At 56.8% G+C, this 12,421-nt stretch overlaps 1 protein-coding gene across 2 annotated transcripts in view; it reads left to right on the top strand.

The window, feature by feature from the left end:
- The window catches only part of ZC3H3 (zinc finger CCCH-type containing 3), an 84,466-nt gene extending 75,152 nt beyond the window's left edge, over positions 1-9,314 (top strand). For both annotated transcript variants that reach the window (XM_061171868.1, XM_061171869.1), the window contains exons 10-12: positions 6,347-6,531; positions 7,146-7,519; positions 9,199-9,314. In XM_061171868.1, coding sequence (XP_061027851.1) covers positions 6,347-6,531; positions 7,146-7,519; positions 9,199-9,230 — 591 coding nt within the window. In that variant the 3' untranslated portion in view covers positions 9,231-9,314. The remainder of the gene's footprint in view (positions 1-6,346; positions 6,532-7,145; positions 7,520-9,198) is intronic.
- Positions 9,315-12,421: the final 3,107 nt, after the last annotated feature.

Below are 12,421 nucleotides of genomic sequence, written 5' to 3'. Positions count from 1 at the left end.
TGTATCTTGAGGAACAAAAGCTCTTAATATTAATGGAAATACTATTATTCATCTCTATTTACAGTCTGCACCTCTTGTGCTTGTATGAGACCTCCTTCCCCACTGCGTCCTGTGGTCGGATCTTTGCCATTTAGGACCAGTCCAGCTGGAAGTGATTTTGTGTCTGTGTAGGGGACCAGTGTTGTTTCGCCCACACACCTTGCATTGAAGAGCCCCTTCGCCTCGTGGATCTGTCGTGGGCCCCTCTGTAGTTAGGTTTCCTTGGACAGTTGGTATCTGTCTTTCCAGTGAGTCTTCTGCCCATGATCAAGGCACCATCTCTAGTTATACAGGGTTCTCCTTTGATGTCGTTTAATAAAATTCTTTTTCTTTTTTTTTTTTTTTGAATTTTATTTATTTTTTTATACAGCAGGTTCTTATTAGTTATCTATTTTATCCATATTAGTGTATATATGTCAATCCCCATCTCCCAATTCATCCCACCACCACCACCACCACCCCGCCACTTCCCCCCCCCCGCCACTCCCCCCCCACCCCACCTTGGTGTCCATACGTTTGTTCTCTACATATGTGTCTCTATTTCTGCCCTGCAAACCGGTTCATCTGTACCATTTTTCTAGGTTCCACATATATGCGTTAATATACGATATTTGTTTTTCTCTTTCTGACTTACTTCACTCTGTATGACAGTCTCTAGATCCATCCACATCTCTACAAATGACCCAATTTCGTTCCTTTTTATGGCTGAGTAATATTCCATTGTGTATATGTACCACATCTTCTTTATCCATTCATCTGTTGATGGGCATTTAGGTTGCTTCCATGACCTGGCTATTGTAAATAGTGCTGCAGTGAACATTGGGGTGCATGTGTCTTTTTGAATTATGGTTTTCTCTGGGTATATGCCCAGTAGTGGGATTGCTGGATCATATGGTAATTCTATTGTTAGTTTTTTAAGGAACCTCTGTACTGTTCTCCATAGTGGATGTATTAATTTACATTCCCACCAACAGTGCAAGAGGGTTCCCTTTTCTCCACACCCTCTCCAGCATTTGTTGTTTGTAGATTTTCTGATGATGCCCATTCTGACTGGTGTGAGGTGATACCTCATTGTAGTTTTGATTTGCATTTCTCTAATAATTAGTGATGTTGAGCAGCTTTTCTTGTGCTTCTTGGCCATCTGTATCTCTTCTTTGGAGAAATGTCTATTTGGGTCTTCTGCCCATTTTTGGATTGCATTGTTTGTTTTTTTAATATTGAGCTGCATGAGCTGTTTATATATTTTGGAGATTAATCCTTTGTCTGTTGATTCGTTTGCAAATATTTTCTCCCATTCTGAGGGTTGTCTTTTCGTCTTGTTTGTAGTTTCCTTTGCTTTGCAAAAGCTTTTAAGTTTCGTTAGGTCCCATTTGTTTATTTTTGTTTTCATTTCCATTACTCTAGGGGGTGGATCAAAAAAGATCTTGCTGTGATTTATGTCAAAGAGTGTTCTTCCTATGTTTTCCTCTAAGAGTTTTATAGTGTCTGGTCTTACATTTAGGTCTCTAATCCATTTTGAGTTTATTTTTGTGTATGGTGTTAGGGAGTGTTCTAATTTCATTCTTTTACATGTAGCTGTCCAGTTTTCCCAGCACCACTTATTGAAGAGACTGTCTTTTCTCCATTGTATGTCCTTGCCTCCTTTGTCATAGATTAGTTGACCATAGGTGCATGGGTTTATCTCTGGGCTTTCTATCCTGTTCCATTGATCTATATTTCTGTTTCTGTGCCAGTACCATATTGTCTTGATTACTGTAGCTTTGTAGTATAGTCTGGAGTCAGGGAGTCTGATTCCTCCAGCTCCGTTTTTTTCCCTCAAGACTGCTTTGGCTATTCGGGGTCTTTTGTGTCTCCATACAGATTTTAAGATTTTTTGTTCTAGTTCTGTAAAAATGCCACTGGTAATTTGATGAGGATGGCATTGAATTTGTAGATTGCTTTAGGTAGTATAGTCATTTTCACAGTATTGATTCTTCTAATCCAAGGACATGGTATACCTCTGCATCTGTTTGTGTCATCTTTGATTTCTTTCATCAGTGTCTTAGAGTTTTCTGAGTACAGGTCTTTTACCTCCATAGGTAGGTTTATTCCTAGGTATTTTATTCTTTTTGATATGTAAGCAAATGGGATTGTTTCCTTCATTTCTCTTTCTGATCTTTCATTGTTAGTGTATAGGAATGCAAGAGATTTCTGTGCATTAGTTTTGTATCCTGCAACTTTACCAAATTCATTGATTAGCTCTAGTAGTTTTCTGGTGGCATCTTTAGGGTTCTCTATGTATAGTATCATGTCATCTGCAAACAGTGACAGTTTTACTTCCTCTTTTCCAATTCGTATTCCTTTTATTTCTTTTTCTTCTCTGATTGCCATGGCTAGGAATTCCAAAACTATGTTGAATAATAGTGGTGAGAGTGGACATCCTTGTCTTGTTCCTGATCTTAGAGGAAATGCTTTCAGTTTTTCACCATTGAGAATGATGTTTGCTCTGGGTTTGTCATTTATGGCCTTTATTATGTTGAGGTAGGTTCCCTCTATGGCCAATTTCTGGAGAGTTTTTATCATAAATGGGTGTTGAATTTTGTCAAAAACTTTTCATTTAATAAAATTCTTGCTTGTTTTATCTTTGTCAGATTTATTCCTGTCACATTTATTATTATTATAAAGAACATGTTTTTAAATGTTATCTTCTCACTGTTCATTGGTGTATGGACATACAGTTTTTAATATTGATTTTGTTTCCAGCAACCTTGTTAAACTATATTAGTAATTGTAGTAAATCATCCATAGGGTTGATTCTCTTGGGTTTCTCTACATAAACAGTCGTATCTTTTGAAGTAATGACCATATTTTCTTCCCCTGAGTTTATATGCCTTTTCTTTCTTTTTCTGCCCTGCCTGTAAGCCCAGTGTGATATTGACTGGTCATGGCCGTGGGCTTCCAGCCATGCCCCTTGGCAAGTGAGGCTTTCTGGAAGGTTCTATATTAAGCTAAGGAAGTTCCCTTCTATCACTAATTTGCTAAACTTTGAATTGATGCTGAATTTTATTTTTTTTTTATTTTATTTATTTATTTATTTATTTATTTATGGCTGTGTTGGGTCTTCGTTTCTGTGCGAGGGCTTTCTCCAATTGCGGCAAGTGGGGGCCACTCTTCATCGCGGTGCGCGGGCCTCTCACCATCGCGGCCTCTCGTTGCGGAGCACAGGCTCCAGATGCGCAGGCTCAGTAATTGTGGCTCACGGGCCTAGTCGCTCCGCGGCATGTGGGATCCTCCCAGACCAGGGCTCGAACTCGTGTCCCCTGCACCGGCAGGCAGACTCTCAACCACTGCACCACCAGGGAAGCCCTATTTTTTTTTAATTTATTTTTGGCTGTGTTGAGTCTTCATTGCTGCACACAGGCTTTCTCTAGTTGGCGGCGAGTGGGGGCTACTCTTCGTTGCGGTGTGCGGGCTTCTCATTGCGGTGGCTTCTCTTGTTGCAGAACATGGGCTCTAAGCACGCGGGCTTCAGTAGTTGTAGCATGTGGGCTGAGTAGTTGTGGCTCGCGGGCTCTAGAGTGCAGGCTCAGTAGTTGTAGAGCACGGGCTTAGTTGCTCCGCGGCATGTGGGGTCTTCCCAGACCAGGGCTCGAACCCGTGTCCTCTGCATTGGCAGGTGGATTCCTAACCACTGCACCACCAGGGAAGTCCCTAAATGTTCTCTTGTCATCTAGTTCTGGTCAGGGTTTGGTTCTAAGATTATTCTGGTCCAGTAAACTAAGTTGAGAAGTATTCTCTGCTTTCCTTTTCTGTGGACCAGATCATGTAAGGTTGAAATGATGCAACTCTTGAATATGTGGTTGAACTACCAGTGAAACCCTGGGCTGGAGCTTTCCTTATTTTTTAACTACTGATTCAAATTCCTTTATGGTCATAGGAATGTTCATTCAGGTTTTATGTCAGTTCTTGTCAGTTTTTCTAGAATTTGTAGATTTCGTCTGCTTTCAAATTCATTGGCATAAAGTTTGTTCATTGTATCATCTTGATATCTTTTTGCTTTCTGCAGCATCAGCAGTTTAACAGCACTTTTGTCATTCCTAATACTGTTCTTATGTTCCTTTTCTCTTTATTTCCTTCCCTCTGCTTTCTTTGGGTCATTTTGGTGTTTTCCTTCTAACTTTTGAGGTATATCCTCTTTGCTAATAACGTAAGCCTGTAAGGCTGAGGACTTCTCTCCAAGTGCTGCTTTAGCTGCATTCCACAAATTTTGATGGGTTGTTTTGGTGTTATCATTTGGTTCTAAGTATTACCTAATTTCCATTGTTTCTTGTTTGACCAATGAATTATCTAGCAGTGACTTTCTTAATTTCCAGCTCTGCGGGGGGTTTTGTGTGGTTGGTTGGTTTTGCCCCTTCCTCAGTGACCTTGGTCTAAGGGGGATGTCGGGCCTTTGAGACCTGAGACTAGCCCTGTGTCCGCCACGTCTCTGCATAGATTTTCCTCCATCATTTCACTTTCTCGATAGCTCTCGGACGATTTGAGAAAGTTCTTTACGCTCTAGCCTAGGTTTCGGTTGTTCTTGGGAGGACAGCTAGTTCAGACCAGCTGTCTCTAGTAGGAAGGTCAGCCAGATATGAACCCCACGCGGGATTTCACATTTCCTAGTAGCCACCTTAAGAAGGTGAAACAGAAACAGGTGAGATGAGTTTATTTGACCCAGCAGATCACAAACATCAGCGTGCGACCAGGGAGGAAACCTCTGTGCCGCCTTTTACCTGGCGCCCCCTGTGCATTGCCCCTGTCGCACCGTCCAGGCTCAGAGCAGCCGCGGGGCTCGTGGTCACCGCGGGACAGTGCAAGTCCAGTGCCCTCTAGCCATCTCTCTGTGTGCAGCCCAGTGCTGGGCCCTCTCCACCCAAAGGTCCTTCCTGTTCCCTCTACCTGCCCGGGCCCCCCTTATTCCCCAGGAGACCCCGAGGGGCAGCCCTGCATGGCCCCAGCATCTCCATGTGTCCCTTTTATGTGTGCACCAGCAAGGGCGGGGCCACTGGGTTCCTGATCGTGTCACTGGCCAGGCCCAGGGCAGAGGGCCGTGTGGAAGGGAGGGAGAGAGGGAGGGAGGGAGAGCAGGCATTGGCCTGAGCCTGTTTTCTGCTCAGGGGCAGGGCTGGTCTGCCCAGCACGGGGACGGGCTGCTGTGGTGGTACAGGGGTGCTCAGGGGCTGTTGCCTGCCTGTCTTCACGCCAGCCCCCAGGCTCCAGTGTGAGGGGCGTCTAGTCCCTTGGGGGCGGCCGGGAGCCAGGTGCGGGGACAAGAATGGGGTCATTGCCCAGATCCTGCTCACAGAATGGGTACACGCCCCGTGGGGTTCTCGGCCGGCTTTGTCCTGGGTGCTGGGAGCAGAGCTAAGATCCGGGAGTCTGAGGGCACGTGCCCGGGGAGAGGTTACGGGGCCCAGGAGGACGTGCTCTCAAGGCTGTTGCCGTGTATTTCCAGTGGCTGTGCTGGTGGGCACCCTCGAGCTGCTCAGGCACCGGGGCTGGTTTTAAACTCCCCTCTGGGTGGGTTTGACAGGGACTCTGCTTGCAGTGGTTCCCATCTGGGTCTGTCTCCAGCATATCGCCTGTCACCTGGCCCAATATGAGGCTTGCTACACCTGGCTCTCTCCTGCTGGGTCGTGTCCCCTAAGCCAGCTGTTGGGGGTGGGGAAGAACAGGACCCCCTCCCCTAGAAGAGCCAGGCAAGACGTGGGCACACAGCCGGGCTGCAGAGTTGGGCCCTGCAGCCCCAGTCCTGGGGGCAGGAGGGCCGAGGAAAGGCAGGCCTTGGGCCTGGCGGGCAGAGCTGAGGCTGCCTGTTGTTGCCCCGAGCTGCTCGTAGGCCACCCCCACAGGGTATAATTAGCACCGTGACAGGTGTGGTGGATCAGGTGTGCAGCCGGCCTCCACCCTGGGCCCCCAGGCCTAGTGCCCCCCACCCTGGTCCTCTGCCAGGATGGGTGGGCTGTGGTCAGGAGGAGGAGTTAGCGCCCTGAGAATCCCCACCTCAGCCTGGCAGGACCCTCAAGCCAGGCCCTGCCCTCAGTCCAGGCCCAGGGCCCGGCTGGGCGGTGCTGGTACAGCCAGGGCAGTGCCCTCGACCCTTGGGCTGCTCAGGGGCATCTTCTTGGTGGGTGGGGTGTGGGCCGCGGGGCCACTCTGGCCTGAGGGCCTCAGTCCCCCAACAGGAAGCCTTTGGCCCAAGCCCCACCGGGCGGAGCAGGCAGGGCCACCCCAGTGGCGCAGAGGCCTCCACTGGCTTGCCCAGCCGCGCCCCTTCTCCCCGCAGTGCAAGAAGAAGCACACGCTGCTGTGTCCCGACTTCTCCCGCAGGGGCGTCTGCCCCCGGGGCGCCCAGTGCCAGCTGCTCCACCGCAACCAGAGGCACCTCGGCCGGCGGGCAGCCACAGCCCCGGCCCCGGAGCCCAACACCACGCCCCCCAGGAGCAGGGCTTCCACCAGCCACGGGCCCAGGTGACGGGGACAGTGGGCGCTGCATGTGTAAGCGCGGGGTGGGGGGTGGTCAGGAAGGAGCCCCCCCCCCCGCCGCCACCCAGCTCTGTGGGCTTCAGACCCCAAAAGAAACCTCAGTCCAGAGTCGATCAAGTGACCTTGAGGTGCCCCACCCCCTGGTCCCCAGGCTGGGCGGAGCCAAGGGCATCCCTGGCCCAGACCAAGCTGTGCAGGGCTGCCCAGCCCCCGCCCTGGGGAGGAAGGTGGGGACTTCTCAGCTGCCCCCCACAACTCCCCAGGAGAGGGGAGGGTCCCAGGTGATGCTCACGGCTGGGGCCCCTGTTGTGCTCACCCCTCTATGAGTGTGGGAGCCCGTGTGGACGAGGAAGGCTGCAGAAGGTGAGGACAGGGTCAGCGTGGCATTGCTGCAGGCCCTGTAGTGCCGCCAGCCTGTCCTTGGGCCGAGGGCCAGCCTTGAACCCGCACGGCGATGCCTGATGGCTGCCGGGGCGGGGTGGCACCGGGAGCCTTGCCTCCGGGACAGGCAGTATACAGGTGGCTGGCCAGCCCCCCCGACGCCCGCCTGCCCCACGGCCGCCCACCCTCACGCCTCTGCTCCCCTTCCTTTCCCGCAGGAAGTCCTTGGCCACCCAGCGCCCCACCAGGCAGACATCCAGCTCCCTCACCTCCGCGGCAGCCGGCTCGGCCTCCCCGCCGCCTTCCCCACGGCTGTTAGCTGCAGCCTCAGCCTCTTCCTCCTCTGTCTCCTCCCGCCCCTCCCCCCCATCCTCCCCCTCCCCCTCCCCCTCCCGCCCCTCTCCCTCCTCCCCCTCCGCCTCCCTGCCCCTGGACCAGGAGGAGCTGTCTCTGCGGGAGGAGGCTGCCTCGGTGGGGACGGGCTCCGGCAGCCTCTGCAAGCTGCCCTCCTTCATCTCCCTGCAGTCCTCGCCAGGCCCAGGAGGCCAGCTCAGGGCCCCGACCCCCAGGACCAGCCCCACCAAGGACTCAGGTAGGCAGCCCGCCCGCCGGAGCCCAGCCTGCACTCTTGCAGTGCCCGCCTCAGACCCACTAGGTCAGAATCTCTAGGCGGGGCCTGGATGGTTCCGGAGAGCTGGCGTGGGCCGGGCGCTGCTGTGCCCTGTCCCTGGCTTGGCAGGTGTGCCCCTGCGGGGGCCCACAGGGGCAGGGCCGGCAAGGTGCGAGCACAGCAGCGCCGCCTGCACAGACCGCCCCAGCCGAGGGCTGATTTAATTAGAAAGCACCCATTTCTGTTAATTTGTTCTGGAAGATCACTGCACGCTCCTGGAGAGAACAGATGTTCCCTCTCCCCCGATGAACATTTGGGGCTTGGTAAATGGCTCCACTCAGCCTTGTTTAGGAGAGAAAAGAGGATTTTATGGCTGCAAACGACCCTTTCTGTAAACATTTTACAGCTCTCTGCGCGTTTGAGTGACGATAAACCCCACGCAGCTCGGCGGGCTGCAAATTTGCGACCATACGGCTATCATTTTATTGTCATATTTCACGGTCGTAACGTTAATGGAAGACGCTTGCTGCAGCCTTTTCTAACAGCTCGGCTGAGCTCACTCACACGCCTGCTCAAGCCCCCGCGTCATGGGCGCCAAGCTGCGGCCAGGCCCTCCACCTGCCCACCCGGCCTGGCTGGTCACCAGCTCCTTCCATCGGGAGGACACACTGGGGCATGGGAGGAGGGAGCAGACAGCCCGAGGCAGCCACCTTTGAAAATTCTTTTTTTTTTTTAAGTAAGATAAGGAACCCTGCAGCCAGCCCCAGAATCAGAAGAAGCAGGCAGGGTGGGTGAGAGGCTGCAGACTCCCACTGGCCTGGGGGCCCCCATCAGCCTCCTTCCCTGCTCAGGCCTTGCCGACCTTCCGGGAGCTGGAAGGACAAGCAGAGGGGGGCCGAGGCCCTCGGGCAGAGGCCGGTGGAGTCTGCAGGCGGGGGGTCCTGGCTGGCTGGGCTGACCTCTAGGCACTGGCTTAGCTGAGCCGGTGACTGGGGTCCTCGGCCCTGAAGTGGGGTCCCAGGAGGAGAGGCGGGCTGGCAGGGGGCACGTGGACAGTGCCGTGCCGGTGGGCAGCCACACGGAGGCGTCTGTGGTCAGCGGGGCTGCTGGCCTGGAGTGTTCACAGGAGGGGAGGGGCATTGGCACCCAGTGAGCGTGGGCCACACAGGGCAGGAGCCTGCTCTGCTGTGGGAAGCCTCTCCCTCCCCGCCCATCCTGTCCCCGGCATGTCACCCTGCACAGGGGCCTCAGCCCCGCCCCTCACCCAGCAACTGCTCGCACCCACCCTGGCTTTTCACGTCAGGGGCTCCGTCTGGCAGCCTCAGACTCGTCCAGGTGCAAGCCTGTGCTGTGTCTGCGTGCAGGCCGCCTGCACCTGGTGTTTATAGCGCAGCCTGCAGACTGCTGTGGCTCCCGCCGTGACCCACCCACTCCCCAGGGGCTCCCCCCCCCCCAGGGGAGCTCTCAGCCCCACAGGCCAGGCCTGCACCCTGCTAGACGCCGGACCCCAGGGAGGGCAGTGGGTGGTGGACGAGAGGACGAGGGTGTCAAAGCCCCTCTCCCCATGGCTAGCGGTCCCTGACCCAGAAGCTTTGGGAGGCGGGGCATTCCTCCTGGCTGGGGGGCTCCTGGTGCCTGACCTTTGCCCCTCTCTGGAACAGGGAAATCGCTGCACATCAAACCCCGTCTGTGAGGGCCCAGGGAGCCGGTCCATGCCTACCTCAGCCCTTCATCCCTGGAGAGGAAGGAGGCTCTGCCCGCCACTGCCCCAGAGGAGGGACCGCTTGCCACAGAGCGCCCCCCCCGGGGCTGCAGGGCCGTCGCTCTGCCCGCCTGGCTCTCAGCCCTGTGTGATCAGTGCCCAGGCCTCGCCTCCCTCGGACTGGGCTCCACCCACCCGCCCACCCCTGGGTCCTCAGCCTTGCCCCGAGAGGTGCCTGGCAGGGCTCACCCCCAGGCCCGTCCCCTCTGTGGGTGTGGCAGCGGCCATGCGATGTACGCCCCCCCCGCCTCCCCCACCCCCCGGTCCTTCCGCAGGCCTCCTGCCCAGGGAGAGACTGCCAGGCAGGCCTCCCTGGCGGGCATTTTGTGTTCAGCAATAAAGGTTGTCCTGTGTCCGCGTGGCTGTCCTGACTGCCACCCCACCGCTGCCCGGCCTGCTGAGCATGGCTCAGGTGGACGCACACTACCCAGGGGCCCCAGAGCCTCCCCAGGGTGACCTGGAGGCCTGAGATTGAGGGGAAGGTGAGGGGCAGGCCACAGACCCCCCTCCAGTGGCCCCCACTCATTCTCCACCTGCCCGCCTGGCCCTGGCGAGGCGGAGGCACAGCCCCTCCGTGCCTTCGGGCAGGAACATGGGCCACTTCCCTGCCGCCCCAAGATGGCTCAGAGGGTTGGGGCAGCCTGTTCCCCACGGCTAGGCCAGTGTGATTTGTGGCTGGGAGAGACCCAGGAGGGGCCTGGCTACATGTTGGATGCCACAGCCTGGGGCCAGAGGACCTGCCCCAAGCTGTCACCAGGCCTGGGACAGGGCAGCCCGAGGGAGGAGGCAGCGTCTCTGGCCCCAGGGCCTGGGGAGCCCTGGCTGAGGGCACGGGGGCCTCGGACAGGGTCTGGCCCCCTGCTGGATGCCACTGCCCAGGCCTAGAGGGGTGCATGGCCACTCAGGGTATTTACCCCTCACCCCCAGGGAAGTGAGCTGTGCTCCCCCTGGTGAGCACGTGCCAGCAGCCTCCCTCCTGGGGTGGCCGCCCCGTGCCTGCATCTCTGTATCAGTTGGCTGCCGCCCCGGGATCTGCATCACAAACCACCCCGTGCGCTGGGGGCCCTCTTGTTCCCCAGCCTGCGGCCTCACGCTTCTGCCTGGAGCCGGCTCAGCTGCACGGCCGCGTGTCCTCCACGTGCTCCTTCCGGGCCCAGGTTGAAAGGGCAGCACTGGCTGAAGGGTAAGAGGGCCACCCGTGTGGGTGCAGCTCGGGCCTCCGCCCACACTACATCCTCGAGGGTCGCATTGGCCAAAGAAGGCCCCTCGGCCCAGCCCCGGCTCGGGAGGGATGGACACTCCACCCCGGGAGGCCAAGGTGAGGATCCGGGGCTCCTGCTCTCCACCAGTCCTTGTCTGTGTGATGGCACGTCCCTGCGGCAGCCCCAGAGGTGACAAGAACCAAGGCCGGTTCGTGGCAAAGGTCCTGCCCAGCGTCAGCATGCGGTGGCGCCGCTAAATCCAGCGGAGCAGGGGTCCCGTCGTCTCGTGCTGATCGCTGGGGCCTGACGTGTGCCACTTCGGCAGGATGGTGGATTCTGGAGTCAGACCCAGCTGTGAAGAAAGGGCCCCCAGGGGCTTCTGTGGTGGCGCAGCGGTTGAGAATCCGCCTGCCCGTTCAGGACACACAGGTTCAAGCCCTGGTCCGGGAAGATCCCACATGCCACGGAGCAACTAAGCCCGTGCGCCACAACTGCTGAAGCCTGCGCGCCTAGAGCCCGTGCTCCGCAACGAGAGAAGCCACCGCAATGAGAAGCCTGCGCACCTCAATGAAGAGTAGCCCCCACTCGCCGCAACTAGAGAAAGCCCGTGCGCAGCAACGAAGACCCAACGCGGCCAAAAAAATAAATTAATTAACTAATTAATTAATTGATTTTTTTTAAAAAAGGGCCCCCAGCCCGTCAGGGAACTGAGTGGACCAGCTGTGGGCCAGCTAGCTTCCCCAGCCTGGCCTCGCAGGCAGATGTTGGCAGAGCCCATATCCTCACCCGGCCACCCCTCGGGTCTCTCGGTGGTGGCCTCGGCCCAGGGCCTTGGAGGAGCCATGTGGATTGGTGCGGCGGGGGCTGAGGATCCTGGGCTAAGTGATGACAGAGGAGACCGCAAGAGCCGGGGATGCAACCTGCCCCGCTGCCCGGCTCCTCCTCCTCCTGGCCAGGATGAGCAATCCTCCCCAGGCTCCCTCTTGATGCCCACAGTCAGCGCCACCACAGCAGGCAAACCTTCGATGATGGGAGGGCGGGGGATAAATCCTCCCTCCCCCGACTGGGCAGATAGGAGACCACCAGGGACACAGCTGTTGGTCCCTCCTGATCTGAGAGGCCGGCTCAGACCCTCACCTCCTCACTACCTCCCTGTACTTCCCTCCACGGTAAAAGAGGGGACACGCACCCAAGACTGCAAGGTGGGCACCAGCTGGACAGGAGGTGAGCAGGTGTGTCCATTGCGGGGGCTCCCGACAGACCGGTGGGCAGCTGGACGCCCACCGCCTGCCTGGGACCGCCGCTGCTCTCCGGGGTCCACCCTCCCCAGCCGCTCTCTCTCCTCTGTGTGCATACCTGTACCCTGGCCCCACTGCCCACGGCGCAGCCCACCGCCTGGAAGCAGCCGGTCTGACAGCTGCAGGCCAGCGTGCAAGGCTCAGGAAGGGCTGGGCACCCTGGGAAGAGGAGTTGCCCCACCAGCGGCTGCCCTGGGCCCCTGGGCCCGTGCCCTGGGGACCCTCCAGCCCCTGTGACCCCCTGAGGACCTTGTCAGCCTCAGGCTCAGCCTGGTCAGAGTCTCTGTTTCCAGGCAGGAGGAGGGGGCAGTGGTCACTCTGGGCTCCTCGTGCTAAGGGGCAGGCCAACCGGGCACCCTGGGGTTGAAGGTGCGGGTCGCCGCCCCACTGCCCGGCACCAGCCCCAACTGCGTGAGGGCCGTGGAGCCCAGGCAGGGCCTCCTGGAGCCTTTCTTGCCTTGTCAGGAACCCACTGCCCTGTTCAGGCCTGTCCCCCCTACTACCCCGTGAACTGCCCTTTGCTCTAGTGAGGCAGGTCATGCAGCCTCTCAGTTGATGGCCCCAAGGACAGGGAGCCGTGGCCGGGCAGGCCCTCTAGGTGAGGCCTGAAGTCAGGTGACCA

The sequence above is a fragment of the Eubalaena glacialis genome, chromosome 17 (assembly GCF_028564815.1).
Source record: "Eubalaena glacialis isolate mEubGla1 chromosome 17, mEubGla1.1.hap2.+ XY, whole genome shotgun sequence".
Lineage (NCBI taxonomy): Eukaryota > Metazoa > Chordata > Mammalia > Artiodactyla > Balaenidae > Eubalaena > Eubalaena glacialis.
Note: the sequence above shows the minus strand (reverse complement) of the source record. Positions and strands in the feature narration are given on the sequence as shown.